The 11,453-nt window shown below is 35.4% G+C and overlaps 3 protein-coding genes across 9 annotated transcripts; 1 reads left to right on the forward strand and 2 right to left on the reverse strand.

Annotated features, from left to right (window-relative positions):
• Nucleotides 1-2,605: 2,605 nt before the first annotated feature.
• LOC145159522 (uncharacterized) lies at nucleotides 2,606-5,834 on the reverse strand. 3 transcript variants are annotated; one of them, XM_079078529.1, is made up of 8 exons: nucleotides 5,231-5,834; nucleotides 4,928-5,020; nucleotides 4,732-4,836; nucleotides 4,508-4,657; nucleotides 4,212-4,439; nucleotides 3,946-4,053; nucleotides 3,156-3,272; nucleotides 2,606-3,076 (listed from the first exon to the last, which is right to left on the reverse strand). In XM_079078529.1, the coding sequence occupies exons 1-8, from the start codon at nucleotides 5,582-5,584 to the stop codon at nucleotides 2,921-2,923; spliced, it is 1,311 nt and encodes a 436-aa protein (XP_078934655.1). In that variant the 5' UTR covers nucleotides 5,585-5,834; the 3' UTR covers nucleotides 2,606-2,920. The 3 variants fall into 3 exon arrangements, with proteins under 3 accessions (XP_078934655.1, XP_078934654.1, XP_078934656.1); XM_079078528.1 differs by having other exon boundaries at nucleotides 3,946-4,125; XM_079078530.1 differs by lacking the exon at nucleotides 3,946-4,053.
• Nucleotides 5,835-6,847: 1,013 nt separating this feature from the next.
• On the forward strand, nucleotides 6,848-7,318 carry LOC145157800 (uncharacterized). The gene has a single exon (XM_079076791.1). The coding sequence runs from the start codon at nucleotides 6,848-6,850 to the stop codon at nucleotides 7,316-7,318; it is 471 nt and encodes a 156-aa protein (XP_078932917.1).
• Nucleotides 7,319-9,520: 2,202 nt separating this feature from the next.
• On the reverse strand, nucleotides 9,521-10,712 carry LOC145156532 (complex 1 protein, LYR family protein). 5 transcript variants are annotated; one of them, XM_079075863.1, is made up of 4 exons: nucleotides 10,578-10,709; nucleotides 10,387-10,462; nucleotides 10,003-10,287; nucleotides 9,521-9,912 (listed from the first exon to the last, which is right to left on the reverse strand). In XM_079075863.1, the coding sequence occupies exons 3-4, from the start codon at nucleotides 10,222-10,224 to the stop codon at nucleotides 9,799-9,801; spliced, it is 336 nt and encodes a 111-aa protein (XP_078931989.1). In that variant the 5' UTR covers nucleotides 10,225-10,287; nucleotides 10,387-10,462; nucleotides 10,578-10,709; the 3' UTR covers nucleotides 9,521-9,798. The 5 variants fall into 5 exon arrangements, with proteins under 5 accessions (XP_078931989.1, XP_078931990.1, XP_078931988.1 ...); XM_079075864.1 differs by having other exon boundaries at nucleotides 10,003-10,282; nucleotides 10,387-10,475; XM_079075862.1 differs by having other exon boundaries at nucleotides 10,387-10,475.
• Nucleotides 10,713-11,453: the final 741 nt, after the last annotated feature.

The following is an 11,453-nucleotide window of genomic DNA, read 5'->3' on the forward strand; positions in this document are numbered from 1 at the left end:
CACCATGTTTACAGAAGAGGAACCAACTTGGTTCTTTCCTTTAGGATTGTTATCAAGTTCTTGAGTCCTTAAGGACTCTTCAATCCGTAAATGGCTTCCAAGTTTAGTCAAAGTTAATTCCTCTTTGTTATGTTTCAGATTATGTTTAAAATCTTTCCAGGAAGGATGCGGTTTGTCAATGATCACAGCCACATAAATGGCTTCATCCATTTTCAGATTGTGTTGAGTAAACTGTCACAGGATCCTTAACATTTCATGGAATTGTTCCATAACAGGCCTGGAGTCAATCATCTTGTAACCCATAAAGTTACTGACAAGAAACGTCTTACTAGAAGCATCTTCAGCCATGTATTTGGATTCAATAGAATCCCACAGTTCTTTTGCAGATTCGAAATTTTGATAGATATCAAAAAGAGAGTCAGACATACCATTGAGAATATGACCACGACATATGTAATCATCATTTTCCCACTTTGATCTCCTTCTTGTTACCTCCAAAGGTTCATCTTCAACAGATTCTGGTAAGACTGGCATGGTGTACTCAAAACATACACCGCTTTCAGAGTAGTAAGAAGAAAGTGCCTCTTCTTCTGCCATCTACGAAAATCTTGCCCTTCAAACTTGTTCAATTTGTCAAATTTGCTTGTCATATCCTTCACATAATCGCCACTTGCCATGATCACATAATACTTTGATTTTTGTTAGAATTTCGGGGTAATAAAGGCACTTGGATATCTGAGAATTATGATTTCACTTTCAAATCAAAGTATTTGGGTGGTACTCCCTAATCTTTGATTGGATAAGACTCAGAAGAGATTCAGAACAGAGAATGAAATGAATGGATTTTGTGAGTACCACAAAACTGTCCAAAAATTGGTTAAATGTCTCCCTTGTCTGAAAACTATCAAAACTGTCATAAAACAGTTTTCCAATAGTTAAAAACTGTCATAAATCCGGGTTTTCTATATGGATTAATGCAAAACCAAAAACGGGTCAAATATTAAAATTTTCGACCCCATCCAGGGGCTCTGCCCCTTGGACCCCGCTCCCAGGGGTGCTGCCACCGGACCCCCGTTCATTCAGGGCCTTTTCCCCTAAATGACAGTCTACTTTTAATCTTGAATAAATTTAAACAAGTGTGCACTCCGCACCTTCCTTACTTGTTTAATATTCATCAATATTGATTTTTGGTCAACAAGTCAACCTATTACACTTAAATACAATTAGTGAAACAAATCACCAACAGATGTGAGGGTTTTCTGTGGTTCCCTGTTCTTAAGCTTCGTCGGGGAAACAAGGAGGTCTACGGAAAATATAAACTAAAACTCACTCACACACACACACATTATATATTTGCAGATATCAGTTTGGTGATGGTGGAGCAATAGTTGAAAGAGATATCGAGAGTCAGAAATTTGTTAGGGAAAAGGGGATCGTCGATCCATAGTGGACTTGGCGATGTTCCCTTCATCGATGAAAACGAAGGATGGTTCTTTGATGGCGGTGATGGTCCGTTTGGTGGTAGCGGCGATGGAGGAAGTGGTGGTAATTTCGATGGGTTTAACTGGGACGAATCGTTTCCGGCTACGCCATCAGGTCCCACCTTTTCTTTTATATATGAAATGCTTTTATGTATCGTTTTTTTGGATTGCTTGCACTTTAACTTCAAGAAGGTGGTCAGGATCAGGATCTTGGCTGATGGAGTTGTTGATCCTAAGAGAGAGAATGTTCCCTTGAGGTTTAATCAAATATGGTAATCTGGTCATTTACACAATTTGTGTTTCACTCCTGAATGAAATAACCCATTCTTTTTTACTAGAAATTGATGATGGATGTTGTGGTGGTTCGTGGATGATGAAGGTCTTTTCTGGTATTGATTTGAAGTTGTGGTGGTGGGGTGGCGGGGGCGTTGACTTATGGTGGTGGTGGTGGTAGAAGGGAGAGAGAAAAGGGTGGATGGAGAAGATAGTGTCATGGTGGTGGTAATGGTGGAAGCCTTTTCTGGTGGTAATGGTGTTGGAAGATGGTGGTGGTTATCGGTGGCAAAAGAAGAGAGAGGAAAAAGGGTGAGGGTGTAGACTATTTCTAAATTTTGATTTAATAATAATATAAATATTAATTTAAACTCTAATTAACCAGAAAGAAAAAACTAAAAGAAATTTAAAAAGGTACAAAAGTCATTTTATATATTTTACATAGACGATGGACTAACCACAATATACATTGAAAACCACGTGGACTTTCCATCACACAAAAAAATAATAAAAAAATAAAATAAAATAAAAAATTAGGGACTAAGCCCAAATTTTGGCAAACCACATGGGAAGATTTGTCTTTAACTAATTATACTTATTTATTAAATTATAGTTTTTCAAATTATAAAAAAGTAAGATGAAATAAAATGTGATTATTTTTTGGATTTTAAAGAGAGTGATTGAAAAATAAGATAATGGCACAAAAAATGTAAAAGGTAAAATATGACCATACCCTCGGATCTTAAAGGTATAGGAATCCAATCCCAACCATTGGCTGATGATTTGGTATTTATATTGCCACATCAACATCGGTTGGATGCCACATAAGCAAAAGGACAGAGTGTCAATCATTCAAAAACTAATATTACATTGCTATCATAGGTAAAAATTAAAGTACATTGTCAATATACTAGTAATAAAAGAATAAATGTGTTGCTATTTTCCCGGAATTTCTCTAACATTCTATAAACAATGGTGTAAAATGTACAACAGTTTACATTACATCTTTTGAAGTTCGATTTCCATAAACCAAGTGAAGCAGGAAAAAAAAACTAACACTTTTTAACTGACATTAAACCTACTAACAAAAATAAAGAAACCTAACATTTGTGATTATAAATTTACCCATCCAAAAAAAAAAACCTACAAAATCAGTGAATTTAATTTTAACAAGACCTCAACTTGTTGGAAAGATAAAGCAATTGACTAACATTTGTAGAAGGGTAACTTTGTAATAACTTGAGATTTGCTGTGAAATCTCCAGCAAGCAAACGCCTCCTAACCAGAATCAGCATTGCACAGCAAACCCGAAGGAGAGTCTCCTGTAAATGTAATAGAACAAGAGAGTAAATGACCATTTTACCCTTGTATCTAGGCATATAGAAATGTTGGTTGACTCACTTGAGGTCCCTCAGGGTCGCTTAAGAGGGCATCCCAAATGTGAAGACTATCAGAAAAGTTAAACTCCTGAGTCAGTAAAAGTGTGATCCATCTAAATGCGTAGAACTGTGGGTTAACCTGTCATTACAAGGGCATTTTAGTCTTTTCATCGACATTCACTTGATGTAAAAAAAAATGAATTTCCGTTTAGTTTTAGACAAGAAGGAATCTTGGCGCATGCTCTTTTTTTTTTGCAGCAAGTGTTGTAAGAACATTGAACAGAGACCTTTTTTTTCTTTGGACAGAGTAAATGACCATTTTACCCTTCTATCTAGACTATTTCAGAACTAACTATTATAAAATGAAACTGATGTATGGATAGATGATGCCTGTTGTACGAAGAAAAAAAACTACTTTTTTGGACTGAATGAACCTGTGTCAATAGTAAATGACCATATTACCCTTTTATCTAGAAGTAAATTTGAATAAAAAGACTGCTTATTTGCAAACTGTTATAAAATGAAATTGTTGCATGGATAAAGTGCTCAATGGATAGTTGATGTTTGTCTTTGTTGTATTGACAAATACTGTTTCTTTTTTGGACTCCATGAATCATCTCATGAGTAAATGACATCTTTACCCTTTTGTCTATCAAAATTGTTGTATGGATGAAAGAGATCAATGGATAAATGTCTTTTTGTTTTTAAGTAATGTATGAACACATACAGTTTCTTTTTGGACTGAATGAACTGTCTGAATGAGAGTAAATGTAAATGACCATTTTACCCTTCTATCTAAAGTGATTTCTTACTTTTGTTGTGACCTCAAGATGACGCCATAACTCTTCATCATGTTGCTTTAAAAGCTGTGATAATCTTGAAATTGTGGATCGAATGCCAACAATACTATTATCAAGTTGCTGACAAAAATTATCTCTAAAACCACTTATTAACTCAACAAAGCAAAAAAACGTGTCTGCTTCAGCATTAAGCTGTACAAATAAATCCATATCAACTAAACCAAAATCATGATTGATATAATGACAAATTAACAATCAATGTTATTTTATTCACTTACCAAAGAATCCTCATTAGGGTCATTTCTGAAAACATAGAACAAAGGGGCCAAAAGTTCATTCATCCCTTGCACATATCTTATCCCTGGGTTCAGTTTTGCAAATATGATGAGTATGTTTTTAAAAGATTCTTGATTGGCTTTTGAAGATGCTGAGTCACCAGAGAAAAAAGGTATGTCTTGATGAGTTCGTTTCACATCACGATCTATCTGCTCAATGATCTCAGAGTCCTACAAAGTATTTGATTTAAGAATTGAATCCAAAAATCATTCTTTCTTGTGTGAGAGTGGAATCATACCTGAAAGAATTGGTTCCAAATGCTAGTCTTCCCTAGGCTTAATGGATGCTCCCCATGAGGAATTTTTGACCTTTCCAGTAACCCTTTTCCCTCACTTAGATCACCATTTTTAAGAGATGCAGAGACTTCCAATGTCCTGGTGATTTCTGACTGACTAGCCACAGAAACATTTAGAATCATGGAGCAAGAAGTCTACTAAGTAATTATATGAACTAAAAACTTACTGGATTCATCAAAAGGTTCTCTTTGAATTGTTTGTACTGAGCTCTCTTCTTAGCCAATTCTGATGACCAAAGCCCTTTATCAGTTGGAAGATATGCCAACAACAACTGCAAATATGGAAGAATCACAAATGAATCTATTTCAAGTTTCAAACACATAGAGCTCAACACTCGACACAGGTCGCATTTTGTTACTCACCTTCCATACAGTGGAACGGATGCCAGCAGCATCTGGAATACCCAACAAACAGAGTTGTCGCAGTTCTCCAATGTTTATAATCTTCCTCGATAGCTACATTCAACGGAAATCAACAAAAAAAAAGAGGTGTAATGACTAATGATTGCGTTTGTTATCATTACTAGTATTTGAATTTCGGTTATTACTTGGGAACCAATTGTGTTCGCTAGAAATTGTTTTTCGTTCAGTAAAAAACTTGATTGATCGTATTCTAGAAATTAGAAGCATGAAAATCTTCTGATTGTGTAAATTCAGATGTCTAACCTCTTCTAATAACTGTGCCTGATGTGAAACATCTTCAATGGAGGAACTAACGTCGTTATCACTGTTCACGCTACGGGTCGATGAATCCCTAATTTTCGTCTTCGGAGTCGGTTCATGTTTGATTGAAGTAGGAGGTGGCAACGGAACATGCGGTTCATTCAGAGAAGAATCGGATGACGTGACGGAGGAAGATTTGGAAGGGTAACTACCAATACCATATCGATCGTCGTTCGACGACGAAGGAGGCGGAGGCGGTGGCGATAGCGATCGTGATTTCGGTGGTGGAGATGTGGTAACTGTGGGAGAAGACCACATGGGGCTGTTGAGCCAATCAGGAAGGCGTTTCTTCACCATGATTCTGCAGATTCTGGTTCTGTGAATGAGGGTTTGATTTTGATGCAGACAGTGGTGAGTGCGTGTTGTATTTGTGTGTGTGTTGTTTGTCTCGTCTTTGGAAATTGTTACAGCTGTGTCTCCGGCCGTGTGTTGTCATCGTCTTCCTCGTGGAACCGCCATATTGCTTCCAATCAGTGCTGTGCCCCACGTTGCTTGCCACATCTTTAATTGTAAAGTTTTTGAGGGGATTAATCCAAAACAATTTCATCTCGATTTAATCAAAAACTTTAGAGTTATCTATGTGTCTATCTTATTTTATAGACATTAAATTAAATAAATAAATAAACCAATCAAATCAAACTTTCAGTTAAATATATTTTTTAAATATAACCTCTAAAAATGATCAACTTCTGGAAGAACTCTCATTTATGTAGTCTGGTTTTATAAGGTCTTTTGATTTGGGGACGCGTAGCAGCTAAGGTGGCAAGGCAACCTACACGTGAACACCCCAAATATCTGTAGGTGTCTTGTGGCGTGGCTCTGGCTACGGTCAAAGACGGAGAACCTAATTGGTTGGTTGATTGCTTTTTGACCGTTTTCCTCCTTTTCCTTTTAAACATTGCATTCAACGAAAATTAAAAAAAAAATCAAATTTAAAAGTTAACATATATATAAATACATACACTTTAAATTTAAACAAACACACTTTCAAATATAAATATGAATAATTTTGTGGGTTCGATTTCTTATTCATCCGATGATGATGACGACTCTGATGATGACTTGGTGTTGCACACGTTGTTGTCTGCGGCACGCGAAAGGGTGCGACAAAGAGGCGAAAGTTCAAATGCCAAGAAGAAGCATAGAATTTCGATAAATCGGGATCGTATCGCGGCACACGAACTTTTGGTACGTGATTACTTTTCCCCTGATAGTTTGTACGACCTATCAAAATTTGAAGAACGATTCCGTATTAGTAGAAATTTATTTTTACGTATAGCTAGAGATTTGGAAAACAATTATGAGTTTTTCCAATTGAGATGGGATGCTAGAGGTAAACGTAGTTTTAGTACAATACATAAATACACAGCAGCTCCTAGACAATTGACATACGGCATAGTCGCAGGCGTCAGATGAGTATTTGAAAATGTCTGAGAGGATTGGTTGAGAATGTGCTTATCTTTTTTGTGAGTATGTTATAGAGCTTTATGGTGACATATACTTGCGAGGATTGGTCGAGGATTGTACGTCACACATGAAGCTAAACATGGCTTTCTAAGAATGTTTGGCAGCATTGATTGTACACATTGGGAGTGGGCAAATTGTCTGAATGCATTGCGAGCTCAATTCACACGAGGTGATCATGGCGTGCCGACTGTTATACTAGAGGTCGTTGTTTTACATGACCTATGGTTTTGGCATGCATTCTTTGGTGTGGCGGGGTCAAACAACGACCTGAATGTGCTTGGAGCGTCTCCGATATCTAACGATATTTTGCAGCGTAAAGCTCCAAACATGTCGTTCGTTGTGAATGAACATCAATATAATTATGGTTATTACCTTGGTGATGGAATATATCCAGAGTACGCTACGTTTGTCATGTCGTACTCATTTCCGACCGATGAAAAACGAAAATTGTTCAAGTTAGCACAAGAATCGGCAAGGAAGGATTTGGAATGGGTGTTCGGGTCCTCAAACAAAAGTGGCACATTATCAAACATCCAGCACGGTCATGGGATAGGGCAAAATTGACTAAGGCGTTGGCTGCTTGTGTTATTTTACATAACATGATAATAGAAGAAGAGCGTAGGGCTGTTTGTATGTATACTCCGGACAATATGCTTAATCCACATGCAGTAATACAAGTCGGCAGCCCGAAATACTTCATAAGACTTTTGGAAATACAAAACAGTGAAACACATCACAATCTACGTTATGATTTGACTGAGCATATATGGCAAAGGCAATTCCAACACTACGATGTCAATGAAGATGACGAGGATGAGGACGCAGATGACGAAAACAGGGTCGGTGGCGACACAGACGACAACGACGACGAGTAATATTTTCTATGTTTTTTTAGTAATTTAGGTTTTAAATGTTTATGTTTTTTTACGTAATTTAGAATTTAAATTTTTGTTTTTTTAATTAATGTAAAAAGTTTTTAATTAATATTTATGTTTTTATTTTGTTTAATAATTATTTTTTAATTTATTCCAATGTCAAATAAAATAAAATAAAAAAGAAAAATGATGTGGAGTGGTAACCATTTCCAATGGCTAGTGGTTTGGTATTGGATTTATAATGAAGCTGACATGGCGCTGAGGTGGCATCACTTTTTGAGTGGATTGGGTGTGACCATACCCCTTAGCCTAAGGGGTCCCGAAATTTAATACATCCCGATTTCATCATTAATCTATCACTAATATGTTGTAATATGTCATATATTTGTCACTAATCCATTGTTATCCTTTGTTAATCAGAAATTTTATGAGTCCATTTTTTTACTTTTCGCAAAAGGCCTTTAAAATAAATAGACCAGCCTTATTTCAGAAAATCTTAAGAAAAAGAAAATTAAAACTCAAACGTTGAAGTTTTTCTCTGAAGAAAAACATGGATTTCACGAACCATGTTAGTATTTTATGTTTATATGTTTAGATTTAGTGTTCATATGTTTAAAGTGAATATAAAGAGTGTATCTGGAATGCAAAGAGTATGTCCGGGATGCGAAGGCCTGATTTTCAACTTTTTGGTTTTTTTTTGTTAGATTAGTCACTAGGCATGTTAGTAACTTGTGTGTAACCCAAGAACCCTTCAAAATAAACCCCCATAATGCCAAGAGATGTCAGTAGTGATATTTTTTTCGTTTCAGAATGCGAAGAACTGTTTCAAAATGATATGATCTCTTCCGAAATGGTTCTCAATTTATTTGGAAAAACACTCTATTAATAAAGTACATTGTTAATAAAGTAAATTTGTGTATTATATTTAAAATAAAGTAACAGTGGTTTGCATACAACAACTATGTCAAATCCGAAAATCTAAAGTAGTTTGAAGCAGTACGAAGGTGCACACAATCGATTTGCGTAAGTGTTTCTTAAAAAGTAGGTTTTACCGAAAAAGGAGATTATGACATACCTACAAGAACTTTCATAACTATAGCCGGTAACTTTGTATATACATACGTATATTCTATTAATATTTTATAATACCAAAACTATACATTTTTATTTGGAGAGACAAATGTTAGATGTATCAACAGAATATATATATATATATATATATATATATATATATATATATAAATCAGAAAGGGTATTAAAGCTTAGAGAGGGTATTAAAGCTTAGACCGGAAGCAGATAGAGCTCTCAAAGGCAAAGGCGGGTGAAGCCTAAACAAAATTGTTATTTTAGATTAGTGTAACATGTGTATTGGATGTCGATAACTCAACTAGATATTGTTGTATAATATTTAATGTTCTTTTGGAACCATATCAATGTTTTACAAAATTTTATTTTTTATTTATCACAATCTTTAACACTCATTGTTGCTCCACCACTCCCAAATATAATATGAGGCGTTATGCGCTGAGGTTAGACAGCGGCGACTTGCTAATAGGATTGTGTTATAAGTGATTCATGATTTTCACCGTATGCAAAAACAATTGTTAACATTGGAAATCTCATTAACTCCTTCAGTAGTCGATGAGCGAAGAAAAGTTGGCTTTTTTATAATACGCAAATGCTCATGATTATACTGTCCGAAGATATACAAAAGTTTTTCAACTCAAGAATCAAAGAAGGACGTAGGGTTAGTGCAACACCAGAGGAGTAAGTTGAAATGGTTGATACTATAGTCGACTTAAATACAAGCCACACACTATTGTTTGAAGTTCATGTAGACACTGCTTGTTTGCACCGTATGTAAGTCCCAAGTAATCATGACAATCAAGTATAAAGAAAAAAAATGTAATGCTTTTTTAAACATTAATATGTAAAGTCCCAAGTAATCAATTTCCCAACACAAAATGACCATTTTAGAAAATTTCCAGCAAATTAGAAACAGACAACGAAGGCCAAAACTGTAAAGTGTCCAAGACATCTCAAACTCTTAAACCAGATTCAGAAAGAAAACGAGCCAATTTAGTCTATAATCTTGCCAATTAAAAACCCAAATTTATTCATGAAGTAAATTTATGAGCTTTATCAATTATCATTCATGCTTTCCAAATTTCAAGGTTGATAAACATCAGGAAGCTGAAGACCCACACTTGCAGCAGATTTTCCAAGTATTCTCTTCATTTCATCTGTTCTATCAACAGCAATGTTGTATGAAAATAGCAACTCCTACAACATCACAATTCACAAGCATCATGAAACTTCCATTAACACGGGATTGTAACATGATTTTGCAAGATCAAGATGGAAAATGTTTACCTGGTGATGATGGACACTGTTTATAAGGAAAGTATAATCATGGGCAAGTTTGATTTTTTGCTGGATGAATGATGTCTCTAACCCATCTCCGTTTTTCTTGAATTCCGACTTTATGAAGTCTCTGAAATGGGTTTTGTGTTCTTCCTTCCCAATGTGTTTCTTCACTGCTTTCATTAGCTCTCTATAAACCTTTGCAACTTTTAAAGCTTCACCAGACCCCATCCTCTTGATTCAAATCAATATCTACTGTAATTTTCCCTCTTTTCTTACTCAAAATAGTCTATTCTGGTTCAATTTAAGCAGTAAAAACTATTAGGGTTTGCAGTCAAATCAAAAGATCCGATTAACCTGAGAAACTTTAGATTTTGATGTCAATCACAGTACTTTCCGGATATAAATTCCGCATTGAGGTCGTTTCCAGATTAACAGCGAGTATATGTAATTTGTAGCAATACAAAATCTGTTTGAAACGCCTACTTTAAAGAGTTTAAAATCAATGTTCGTTTTGAAGTCAATAACTAAATCGCATCGAAAATTCAAAGGAAATATGTAGAAATAATGATGAAGAAACTAACCGTATGAAGCGTTAGATGTACCGTCGGATATACTGCTGATGGCCACCGTTCGCCGGAGGAGGATTGGAGGTTGGGGGCGTATTGCTAGACTCGTAATGTCGGACCAAATGTTTGTGTTTTGTTGAAATAAAACGTCGATTCTCCCCTAAAGTTATTCCTAATGTCGTTTTTGCACCAAATTTTGTTATAAAACCACTAAAATGGCCATTTTTTTCAATCTTACATCAAGATGAGCCCGAGACGGAACACCTGTACCGTTTCCGATTTTCCAAAAACCGAATTTGATCGAGAGTAAATCCCGACTACCAAACCGAATTAACATCACCGCTACCGGTACCGGCGATACCGAATAATCCTGAATTTCATGTATTTGGTATACCGAGTACTAGGGGTGGAAATTATTTGGTCCGGAACCAAAAAACCCGAAAACCAAATCGAACCAAAATCGATGAACCATATTCAAATTCGGTTTTTGGTTTGGTTTGAGACCAAACCGAATTGTAAATTTGGTTTTTGGTTCGAGTTTCGGTCTCATGAAGTTTAAATCAAACCGAACCGAAAAACCGAATTTCATAAATCAATTAATTAAAAAATATATTTTATATTTTATATTAAATAAAAGTATTTAACTAGAAATCATTTTAACCCATTTACTCTCTTGATCATTTCGTATGAAACTTTAGATCTTTTTGTTTGCAACTTTAGGTTTCTATGTTAAAAATATTTTAATTTATGTTTGAATTTTTTTAAGTTAATATTTGGTTTCCCCGGTTTTCAAACCGAACCAAACCGAATTAGAATTTGGTTTTCGGTTTGGTCTAAAGAATTTGAATTCGATTTGGTTCGGTTTTCAAATTGGACAAAAAAATATTTCAA

Source organism: Lactuca virosa, chromosome 2 (assembly GCF_052849685.1).
Source record: "Lactuca virosa cultivar CGN04683 chromosome 2, Lactuca_virosa_CGN04683_v6, whole genome shotgun sequence".
In the NCBI taxonomy this organism is placed as follows: domain Eukaryota; kingdom Viridiplantae; phylum Streptophyta; class Magnoliopsida; order Asterales; family Asteraceae; genus Lactuca; species Lactuca virosa.